Source organism: Lissotriton helveticus, chromosome 2_1, assembly GCF_964261635.1.
Source record: "Lissotriton helveticus chromosome 2_1, aLisHel1.1, whole genome shotgun sequence".
Taxonomy (NCBI): Eukaryota; Metazoa; Chordata; class Amphibia; order Caudata; family Salamandridae; genus Lissotriton; species Lissotriton helveticus.
The window spans coordinates 1,251,799,482-1,251,812,011 of NC_136059.1; the positions used below are offsets into that span (position 1 = coordinate 1,251,799,482).

The 12,530-nt window shown below is 40.8% G+C and overlaps 1 protein-coding gene across 1 annotated transcript in view; it reads right to left on the reverse strand.

Moving 5' to 3' along the window:
- The window catches only part of PPM1K (protein phosphatase, Mg2+/Mn2+ dependent 1K), a 50,844-nt gene that overhangs the window by 11,350 nt on the left and 26,964 nt on the right, over positions 1 to 12,530 (reverse strand). The window contains exons 4-6 of the mRNA XM_078676204.1: positions 4,461 to 4,626; positions 3,999 to 4,143; positions 2,565 to 2,699 (exon numbers count right to left, since the gene is read on the reverse strand). Coding sequence (XP_078532330.1) covers positions 2,565 to 2,699; positions 3,999 to 4,143; positions 4,461 to 4,626 — 446 coding nt within the window. The remainder of the gene's footprint in view (positions 1 to 2,564; positions 2,700 to 3,998; positions 4,144 to 4,460; positions 4,627 to 12,530) is intronic.

The window sequence follows — 12,530 nt, forward strand, 5'->3', positions numbered from 1 at the left end:
ATCTTCATTGGTGTGGTGGCACCAATTAGATTTTAGCTTTTGATCTATCGAGTACCTGGATCCTCAGTGGCTAGATATATAGGGCCCGATTCACAGAACTAACTTAAGACAAAATCCTAAACTTACTACCGTTTTGGTATTCACAGAAGTTAGAAGTCCTAACTTTAGGACTCCTAAATGCCTTCTGTGAATACCGAAAGTCTTAGGATTTTTCTCACTTTAGCAGTCCTAAAGTTAGGAGTCCTAAATTTACTACTCCTAAACTGAGAAAATCCTAACTTTAAGGCTTTCGGTATTCACAGAAGGCATTTAGGAGTCCTAAAGTTAGAAGTCCTAACTTCTGTGAATACCGAAAGGAGTATGTACCTTCTGTGAATACCAAAATGAGTAAGTGACTTCTGTGAATACCAAAATGGTAGTAAGTTTAGGATTTTGTCCTAAGTTAAATCTGTGAATCTGGCCCATATACATTTTAGATCTTAATTTCTCAAAATCTGCTGAACGGATCTACACCAAATAAAGCACACTTTCTGGACTAAGATCTAGCTTTGTGCGCCACTCCACTTTTCCAGAGCACCCAAAACCTTCAATAAAGATGACGTGGGAGAACTTTTTACATATTTTTGTTTTAAGTTTTAGAACGAATCATCAAACTGCATTAAAGTCATAAGCAAACCAAAAAAATCAATTTTCCATTTCCTTTTGCAATCTCCGCCATATCGGAGAACCTCTATTGTCTTGCCCACTGTGGAGTGATTAGGATCAGTCTCATTTATAATTATTGCACTTGCTGATCACCAAAGATATAACGGGAATCAGAGGAATAGCGTATGGAAATTTCCACGACCATTTTATCAACAGGGCATTCCCTTAGGAGAGACGGTGTGGGTGTGTGAATGCGAAGTCTTGGCATTTTGCATTTACTGGAGTTGCAAACAGATCGATCACTGGGGTCCAAGACATCTTGGAGCACTAGTTATTTTAGTTCACGCTTGTGTAATATAGATGCTTCTCTGTTTTCTATGCGTGGCAGATGTATTGTTATCTCTGAATGGCCCATCTCCAGATCTCCTGGCAGAACATCGACAACATATGGGACCTTGTTCCTCATTGCTTGTTCAGATAAAACATTGCGATTGTGTGGTCCACCTGGGTTTGCACAGTCTTTTTCCTCACTTGTGTCCAAGAAACCATTGGGGGCAGGAACATGGTCTTTAGCTCCAGTGGCGGCTCTTCCCCTAAGGCAGAGGAGCGTTGTCCCACTGCCACAAAGTCACAAAAGAAAGAAAAAATTAAATGTTAATAACATTCCGTTATTATCATTTTATTTTTTCCTCATCATTTTATTTTGTCCTCCTGCTGCTGCAGTGCATGAGGCAGCGGAGCTGCAGGGGAGGAGTGGTAGAACAATCCTGTGCGCAATGACTGTTTGGTCAGCCCGCTCGGGGCGCCCAAAACAGAATTGCGCACTTTCCCCCTTCTCCATGCAGACAGCATTACAACTTGTATGGAGAACATGCCCACCCCTACAGCCCCTGGCTGAAAGCTGTGTCACGGCGCTCAGCCCAATCACAACGCTGCATTTCAGCGTTGTGATTGGCTATGGGGCGAGAGCCTAGCTGCCTGTCTGTTCCGACCTGGAGTCAGACATAGGTGAGCAGGAGAGAAGATGGGGGACCAGTCGGGTAGGTAAGTGGTATTTATTCATTATTTTATGCGGCCAATTGCCCCCCGCACACACACACACACACACGAGCTGTGCTGGCTGCCCCCGTTTAGCTCCAGGACATCTATGTTTTGGGTAGCTTCTTAGTTGCCCCATGTGCACCCTCCCGGCAGGTGAGGGATGGGTCAGTGGTGAAGGTAATTGTTGGAGTTGGTTGTGTGAAATGTCTGCCCACTTATGTTGACCACGTTCCACCATGTCATCTCTTCTAGCACTCTTTGCGTTAAAACCAAAACATTTTACCAACTCCCTGTTGCCTGTGATGCTTAAACACAAATACCTAGCACAGTAACTACAATTGGTCTTGATGTTTTTAGTGTTTTGTACATTATACAATTAAAAACAGTCTTCTAACCTTAAAACTCCGCTAGGAAGCTCTTCTAAACGCACAGCCAACTGATTGTGGGAATCAAGACTAACTGGAGATTGACTGCCTATGGGTGGCGTATTTAGTCAAGTCAGCAGCTATAACAACATGTCCATGGTGTGTCACGGTTCAAAACTACCCGCAAGATAAATTACAAAGGATCGTTCTATTTAACCCCTTCCATGCTGCCGTCAGCAACGCTACCTCGCTGGTGCTGCCGTGGGCCAATGGCCGACGCGGCCCCGCCCGTTTTGCGGAAGTGCCGCACTTCCGCAAAATCACGGGCGCAGGAGGGGTTAACATGCAGATGTATGGAACATTTTCTGTTTACTGAGTTTTAGTTAACAACAATCGTTTTGTTGGGTTTTTTGGCATTTCAATTATCCCAAAATAACTTTGAAAACTGTTTAGCATGCCATTTACAATACCTACGGAACGCTTTCCTAAAATATCTCTAGAGTTCTCAATTACCTGCTCTGTAAGGACCTGAGCTGCCTCCGTGGGATCATGACATTGGTTTATGATGTCGCAGATCTCTTGACTGTTCACAATGAAGTTGATTCCATCTGTAGTTAGGACAAGGAAGCCATCGTCTGCATGATGCAGCTAAACACAAACAAGCGTACAAATTATGGCAAGCAATGTCATCAGATTTATGTTCTAATCACAATTGTATTGTCATTTTCAGCATTTGCTCTTACTAGTTAGTGTTATGAAGCAGAAATAGTAAGTATGCAACCAAATAATTATAAAACTGTGTCCTATCCGTTAGGCATACTTTGGTAGTTTTATACCAACATTTATAATAACTTCTTATATTAGTGTACGTAATAGAATTTTCGGTGTTTAAGTGATCTAAAATAACAGGGGTTACTTTTCAAACAATTTATCCTCAACTTGAAAGCATCAAAAACCCCAGTTGGCACTGCCAATATTCGAATTGTGACCTGCAGATCATAGCAGATAGCAGAAATGAGCATTTATCTTGTTAAACATACTTGCTTTGACCAGTAAGGATCAGATAAGAAATGCAAAAATCTACCCCAAACTTAAACAAACCCTACATTGACTCTTGCTGGACAACCAGCATGAGATCGGCCTAGCACAGACATTTATGGCTTTGGTCAACTTATGTACATTGCCTGGCTTGTAACCAGCAGAAAGTTGTTTCCGCATACCACAGACTGGCGCACTAATCCAGCCAGACTCTAGCCTTAATTTATTGGTTCGGGTTGTTAAAACCAGCTAATGCAAAAATGACACACCAACAAACTAAATTAATGCCCACATGAATTTGTAGTGATAAGGGACTATCAGATGGTCAATTTACAGGACAAGAGAAGAGAGCGAAAGATTCAGCGGTGTCAATGTTAGAAGTGGTGCCAATAAAGTGATATGTCCCTTACAGAGCTTGTGATCTGTGCGTGTGTGCTCAAGTTGCCTTAAAAAAAAAAAAAAAAATCCTTGCAGAAAAAAAGGGAATGAGAGGTCCGGGAACTAAGAGACACCAGCAACACAGTACTGATAGTGGTGTTTATCAAGATGCATTATTTGTACCATAGTACTGCTAAAGATGTAGTTTAACAATCAAGATTATGTGCAAGCTCAAAGCCTATACTGTTTTCAGAATATAGGAGTAATCCACTTACTAAAACTCTGTAATCTAAAAAAACATACATAATGACCTTTTACAAATTACCACATACACATTACCTGCTTCTGGCCACAGAAATACACCAACCTATATTCTGCTCAGAAATAATACAAGCCAATTGTTTGAGAAAACAAACATGCCTGGCAAAAACACCAAAACTATACATACAATCTAAAGGTTTCTTTTTCATTACTTTTAGCTGGCTCAAGATATAAAATTACAGCCTGCTGATTGGACCATGATGTTCTTACCCTAATTCTTTTTGTTTCTGGTTCTGCGATAACGCCACTGCGTTTAAGATCCATATCACCAATGCTCCGCGTCATAGCAAGTCGACCATTAACATGTGGCTGGCCCAGACTGTTCCATGCTACGAAGCCACCACTGTTCTTTATCCTAGAAAAAAAAAAAACACACAAAAATGGAATTAGATTAAAACTATAACACAATGCCAACATTGAAGTACAGAGCAAGATATTGTCCTTTAAGGAAGGAAATGTAAGAACAGAGTCCGGCAAAACTGATTTAAAGTAATGAAGCATTTCAAAAACGAGTACATTGATTTTCATATGTTACTTAGATTACTGGCCAGTTTGCTAGAACGTCCATTTAACATAGACTGCATAGTCCCCACCCCTATCCAAAGGCTCAATATGGACCATTTAGCATCAATGTAACACAGGCACACCAAAATTGTGTCTTTTGGAACATACCGCTCCTTCTCTTCTTTTCTTTCTGGAGTATGATCAATTGTCAGCTTCACAGCTTTCCCTTCTCGACAAAGAAGAGCACGACTGTCCCCAACACTGGCCACAACCAGCTCAATGCCATCTCTCAACAAGGCCACCGTGGCAGTAGTCCCAGAGTTCAGCAGGGAGGCTATAAATTTCACACACAAAAAGAAAATGAATCAAGCGTTTTGGTGGAGTAATACACTAAATACTGCATTCAAATGAACAACGTTTTGTAGAAGCAACATGCAAAAAGCGCTAAATGCTATACCATAGCTCAATGCAAACTGGGAGACGTCCAATGTAATCAAATAGAAGAATCATTTTGGTTCAATAATATAACTTTTAAATGACTAATGAAATATTTAAGCCAAAGTTAAAATGAGCAAAAGGAGTTCAAGTGCTGGGCTTCCACAACAGACCAATCGTTAAATCTGAAGTAATCACTAAGTAAAAACGATTGACAAATTCACCACTTGTTTTCCTTAACCTTATGCAGAACACACACCTGAAAGTTCTAAATTTAGAGGGCAAAAAAGTTGCATTGAGCTTGGCTTAAACTTAGAAAGAAAAATAATAAATTAACTAGGGTAACAAAGTCGTGTAGAATTTTAAAGCAGGTTTTTATTTGTACACATTTTTAAATGTTAAAGGGCTTACATTTAGCTCTTCCATTTGTTGAAAAGGGTCAGCATTCAAAGGCTAAAGTTAACAGCAGTTATTGCAAAACAGAAGCAACCACTGCAGGTAAGGTCAACCTGGATAAAGGCCAAAGAAGCAGCAAAGTGGGGGTATTCTTGCAATCCTAGTCCATTTTATTAAATCAAACCTCAATATTGTAACGGAGTGGAATTTGATGGACTACTAGAAACTACACTTGAATTTTACAATCTGGTAGTTTGACCAGATCCTTTGTTGACACTGTTCTCAAAGAACAGGACCTTTTAATGCATTCATATACTTTTTTTGCATCACTGGGCCTTGAAAGCTCAAATACAGAAGAAGGTAGAATTAATTTGTTTAAGTACATGAATGCATATTAAAAAAAACACACGCATACTTACTAGAATGCGGATGTTAACCGATTGATGATACCCGGCCATATGCACAAGCATATAATCGCAGATTCATATTTTGTGACATTAGCAGCCCGATTAAGTTACTTTTCCAAGATGCTTGTAGTCACTCTAATAAAGTTAAATTTAAGGAGAAACTTGGTCTTCGAACCTCATCCATAACAAATTCATGAAAACACACCAGAGCAGAAGACAGAAAATGGCTTCTTGGCTTCTAAGAGCTGCATAAACTATACGCAGCATGTATATACTGCATGTGCATCCATGCCCCCTACTAAATAATAGTTATGCATGCACCACAAGACGTTTGAACAAACTTTGCAAAAGGAATGTGGACTGAAGTCGGGATCAACTAGAGAGAAGGGAACCGTGCATTAATGCATTCTCTTACTGCTATATCGGTTTCGCCACAAATTCGGAATAAGCGATAAAGGACGGAAAACAATCATCCAGAGGAAGGCCTCACAAGCTGCTATTGAGGCTAAATTTCTGGGCAAAGTGAGCATTTTTTCAAGAAAATGCTTCTAAACAAGACCTGCAAAATGTGTGCAGAGAAGCTCTTGTAGATGCCATCCAAGTGCATTCATAACATTGGAGAAATTCCAGTAATGCAGCCTTCTCTTTGGTCACCAATCAGACGGTACAGAACTCTTATAACTTGCAGCAACAAGGAATGCTGGGAACTATCCATAGTGCAATCCTTGCAGTGGAATCAGATTTGACTCAATAGCCACATCTTCAGTGTCACATGTCAGCTTACAACCTATCCGAGGAAACCCTGTGATGGCGCATCTGACATCAAACTTTATGTAGAATCTCCTCTACTGGGAGAGGCCAAGGAGAAAAAAACTCCTTGGAATCAAAATTTGGAAGTTCAAAATCAATACTTTAATTCAGCGTATTCGGTCTCAATATAAAGTAGTTGAATGCCCAAAAGCACATACGTCTCTTAGATATAAAGGTTGAAGAAGAAGTTCTAAGCATTATTAAAGCAAGTTCTGGAAATACCAACTGGGACCTTGGCAAGCATGAAGGAGACCGGAGCAGAGGCAATGTGAAATCATTCCCCAAACGCTTCACTAGCCTTTTGGGCTATGGAGGCCTGATCAAAAAGTAATGATTGCGGGGGCCCAAACTATGTAGGAGGCATGATTCACTGGGAGCAGAAGCAGAACCTCAACAATTTCCCTTTGCGCTGCCTGGTTTATAAAGTGCTGCTAAAATCTTGAATGTAGCCTGCTGCAATGTTCTGCATTAACTGTTGCAGATAGGAAGCATGCAACTAGGCCTGACTGCAAACAGACATTTATTTTGGAGAGGGTTAACATTTAAGATATTAATAGATTCTGTTCTACAGTCTCATTCATTTATCCACAATGAATCTGTATTGATCTTGAATGTCAGTCAGAACATCTTTTTTCATAAACAGACTTGCTTGACAATAACAGCATTTGTATAACCCTAGCAGAGGACAACACCTCCAGTAAATGGGGTTTTCTTAATGAAACTCTTCCAAGGGGCGAAGCTATCAAGACAACAGCAGGTGCAAAGGCACCGGGGCCCAGGAGTCTTAACAGCCCAGTGAATCCTATTCATGTCTGTATTTCATTACCAATTCAACGGCAAGGATGGTCCATTTTCCTCAGTTACAATAGACTCTGGAGCACCCTTGCTATACCACTGGTTCCTCCAGATTTTGGTATCCCTATCAAGGATGTGGGAAGAGGTTGGGGTTCGTCTCCGATATCAACGGTTCTAGCAGATGTATGACAACACTGATGGGCTCATCGTGGGTGCTCTGCATTTAATCTCCAATACCAACAATAAAGGGCTCAGAATGAGGCTCCCTTTAGATTGAAGGATTATGCCCCTGCAGAAGAACCTCCATTTCAGAGTTCACGGGTGGAATGTAGGGGGGCTGCTTCAGGAGACACGCTCACAAGTGCCTTATCAACCGCACCCAATTACTTACAAACAAGTGAAGCGTCCTTTGAAAAACCCACTGCAAACACGAGGAAAGAGAAGTGATTAATACAGGCCTTATAACCTTGTTTCTAAATCTGCTACAGACACGTTTTCAAGGACCTCTGTACAATCTAAGAACGCACTGAACAGCAGATATGCAAATGACAGCCGTACAGGGCTGGAATGAAAATCAAAATAAACTCTGGAAGCCAGCCACCCAACACTGCAGACGACCACAACTAGAAAGGAGTCCTGGTTCATGGTTGCCTGCTCTGAAAGCAGCCCTCTAGTCTGCAGCTTACTGGGGAAAAATAGAATAAAGGAATGGTCAGTCAGGATAAAAGCCAAGACTGCTCTTGCACATCTCCGCTACCTCCAACTATTGATGGGAGAAGAAATGTGATCGAAAAGCCTGACTGGTGGTCAACAGCCCACTCAAACAGTACAAAGAGAGAACAAATAAGCTTCAGGATATTTAACTGCATTGCTGGAAAACAGGACACGGAAGCTGCGACCATATGGCTCCCATGAGCTGTGGGCAGTATATGGCACGGTTGAAGTAAATACTCCCTTGAGCGTGAAGGGCAGGAAAGAGAAAAAATGTACTACAAGAAGTTTTACCGTGAATACCAATTGGTGACTTGGAACGAACAGAACCTCACATCTTGCCGTTTCTAGAAAGAAACTAGTTCTAATTAAAAAGGTAGTTGTGGGTTTAAATGAGGAGCAGCCTTGATAGATTCAATTAAAGGCTTGGGAGCTTATCTCAAAGTGCCAATACTCCACAAACAATTATAAAGAAGGACTCTAGCAGCTGCATTAAAATAGCCAATAAACCCGCCTACCTCTACTGCTTTAACAAGTTTCATTTTTCGGCAGTTGCAAAGCCATTGCCCCACGAGTGGCAGACAGTAGCAAAATGTATATGACAGCTGAACTGCCAATGAATGAAGAGGCTAACCCCAATCCCTTTGGTGTTCGTATATATGTATACATCTTAATGTTTTTCCATTACAATTGACTGGTGATAACCCATAGATGTCTCTAGGTCACACCAAAAAAAGGAGTAGCTGGCTATACGTGCCTCTAATATGCATGAAAAGGTATTTTCTTTCCTGAGGTAAGAATTAAAAGAAATAGCAGGGTGAGAAAAGTAAACAGCTTCTGGAACTGTAAGATCTTTTCACGGGGCGGGGGGACTATTTTTCAAGCAATGGTTTTAAATTTGACACCACAATGTCTTTATGAGAACAGGGCGTCTTACAAGCATAGCAAATAAGGTAAACTGGACAAATAAAAAAATTGCAATCATCACTAACGAGTCATTTAAATGAGTTCAGACATTTTGCATAATTAAAACCAGATAAATGAGCAAGAGTATACAGGTGGGATAAGAACAGATTTACCACAGAGACCAGCACTCTGTGAAACAGGAAAAACGTATGTGTGCAAATAAACACAACCCACAAACAAACCCGAATTTGGGTAACATGAGAGAGACATTGTATCAACTCTATGTCTGCATACTTAGATTTGAGGTAGTCAACACTATCTTTGCCAATTGTGGTGACAGGACAGAGGACCCAGTGATGCTACTTGTTAACAGAACTTTCTCACGGTCCCTAAGAAGCTTGTCAAAGCCCTTTCCCTGCTTCATGTTACCAAGCTTCCGCAAGGTCTGGTCAGTCAGGGAATAACCAGTCGAATAATCCTTTTGACCTCCCTTTGAAAGTGGTAGTCTAAGAGTTCAGTCGAATCTCTGGTGAGAAAGAATTCCATATTTTGGGGCTGAGCCCAAGAAGGTACAGGCTTGAATAATTGACTTTCTGAATCTCGCAGACTCTAGTTGGAGGAAACTCACTTCTTAGAGAGAGGCTACCACCTGAGCTACTTTGGCTGTCTCCGTGCAGTGTCCAGGTCTGAAACCAGATTTGAACTGGTCGAGCAGGTTGACATTACTAATGTGTTGGCACAATTGGTTGTGTACACATTTCTCTAAAAGCATTTCAAGAAACTGAATGTTCCATGACTGGTCGAAAGTTATTGAAATCAGTCGGGTCATTGGGCTAGCAAGGAGTTTACAAGCATTGTCGATGAAAAGAGAACAGATCTTAGTGATAGTTTAAGGCATAGAGTCGTTGAAGTGTGACCTTCCAGTGTCTGCCACGTCCATTGCTGCCCTGAGGGTGCAGTTCAGGGCAAGAAAAACAAACGAACCAGGTTTCACATGAAGGGGAGGAGGTTGTCTCTAGCCCAGGGAAGTTAGATTATCTCCGTTTAAGCATCTGGTATCTCTTACTTCGTGTTTGATTTTGACCCCTTGCCCTTTAACATTCTGTTGTGAGTCGGAGAGATTGAACATGATCTGGTGGTGGTCTGAAGATTCTGTTGGGATGAAGGATTCTATGTTCTGCACTCCTTACTTGGATATTATGAGACCAGGTGTGGCCACTTTGAGATTTATTGGTTTCAGGAATGCTCGCAAAAGGCTATGGTCAGAGAAGACACTTTTTAGGGTAGATATTGGTGTCATCTTCATGGTTGATTTGATTTATCAACTTGTAAAGCGCGCGAATACCCGTGGGCGTCTTGGCGCTATGATAGATCCTCCTATCTCAAGAACGGTGTCTAGAGTTATGCCGAGAACAGCCAGGTTTTTACTTCCTTTCTAAAGGATTCCAAAGATGGACAAGTTTTTATGGCGAAAGGCAGCCGATTCCAGGTTCGTGCTGCATGTACAAGGAAGCTTCTTCCACCCCAGCTAGCTCGTCTAAATCTGGGGACAGTAATTAGCTTCAATTGACCGGATCTCAGAGGTCTCGTTGGTTCATATTGTTTTAAATGAGACCTCAAAAATTGTGATACTGTTCCCTGAAGTGCCTTATATGCCAGGCAGAGTGATTTAAATTTCACCCTTTTTGCAATTGGCAGCCAATGCAGGGTTTTTAGTTTGTGACTGATTGGCTCAAACTTAGGTATGTCTAAAACCAGTCTGGCTGCTGCGTTTTGCAGGCGTTGTAATGGTTCCAGTGGAGGCTGAATTCTCCTAGAAAGACTACATAGCATGGAATAAACTGCAACTGTTTTCATTATTCGTTCAAATAAGGCTATATTACCCCCTGGTTTTTGGGGGTGTGGGAGGGGCTATATGAGAGGCAGTTTTGTTCCTGACGAGCCATAGGGCATCACAGGAGGAAAAGGAGAACTCCGAGCACTTTCCATGCCAGTCTATGTGGAACATAACATGGTTTGATTAAAAAAAAATAAAGCATATGACCTAGATATTTTTTTTAAAAGGTAAAAGTTAAGTACTACAAAGAGACACAGAAAATTACATTTTAAAATAAAACCATGGTAAGCTAGTTTAATGAAACAAGACCGAAGCATGATGTGTACATTACATGCAAATAAATACCTGCTTTAAAAAAAAAAAAAAAAAACCTTAAACCTGCTAATTTAAAATGAACTAAAAATACATTTGTAATAGTGATTAAGAAGAAAAACACTCCTTGATTTTGGAACTGTATGGCCAAAGTATATATGCCAATGGTCAGGTGTTAATACAATTTGTGGTGAAACTCTAAAAGAAAGAGGCAGAACCCGAACTAGAGCATCAGATAAGCTATAATGATTAAAAACAGACTACTTAGGGTGAATACCGTGCTGCAAAGCACTGCATGCTGCCATTAGACTACCTTTGAGCATTTTAGTCCATCGGTTCATAGGATCTCGCTAGATAGCCATTCTAAGAGGAGAGGAGGACATCATTATTAGCCATGTCAATCATAACTGTGAGCCAGTACTGCCTATGCTGCCTCGGGCAGAGTCCTTCATTAGGCCAGGATGACCCATGGCACTACCAATGGAATGCTTACTTGCATGAAGGTAGAGGGGAGGGTTTATTCGTTTCTAAGGAGAGGTTTAAAAAACGTGTTTTAAAACCGTTCACCTAAATCTTGGGCAGCTTGGTCTGTGAATCAGTGATGCCTCCTGGCTGTCACTGCAACTCACATCTGAAGGGATAGGCAAGCGCATGCTTGCAAGTCATTAACAGTTTTTAAATCATTTGGTACAGGGTTTACTTGACACACAAGGAGGCACAGAATGCTCCGTCAACTTTTTTTGGTTTACGAGCATCTAACATCAGGGGCCAAATTTACAAATGCTTTTGTACCCGAAAGAAAAATAGAAATAAAAAGGTTCAAATCTTGTGTACTTGTTTTGTATGCCCGAATCAATCATAAGAATTGGCAAAGTCAATCGGGTTTGCCTTTAAAAAGTCAAATGCCAACATATTGGCTTTGCCAAAGCTTGTTTATTGTTACTTTTTATTTGGAAATGTAATAATAAAATGCGCAGAAGAACGTGCCTCTGCAGTCATCAGTCAGGCACTTAGAAATACGTGTTAGCTCGGAATGCAGACAAGGTGAAACCTAAAAATGAATCCATTTCCAGCAATAGAATATGAATTTCCTTTCAACTTCTTACAAAACTCCCATAGGGGTTAAGTCAATCACAGAAATAACAGATCTATGTAATACAAAACTTGAGTGGTGGAAGAGAAGGGTATATTAATATGGAAGATTTCATGGTATTAATATAAAACCCAAAAATCCCCCATTTGTAGTATCACTTGGAATAGTTTCTGGCATAAATGATACTTCATTTTTTACAACGTATCTTGATCATACCAGATACACATTTACTGCCTGATTGAGGATGTCAACCACCACAGTTAGGACTATTTTAGCCGGATTTCTTGATTTACTTCTACACAGGGGAATAGTGACAACAGACTAATAAAATGAGCCCGCATGTCAAGGCGATGTGGACTACGATACCTTCATTTTTGATAATTTTGCAAATCAGAAAATTGCAATACGGAATGTCTGTCTATAGACTTCAAACGATTTTCCATTCTTCATACCATTTCAAACAAGCTAATCAAACAAGGTAATAGTTACCCACGGGGACTTGTGGCTGAAGAGTCGCACACAACACTATGAACAAG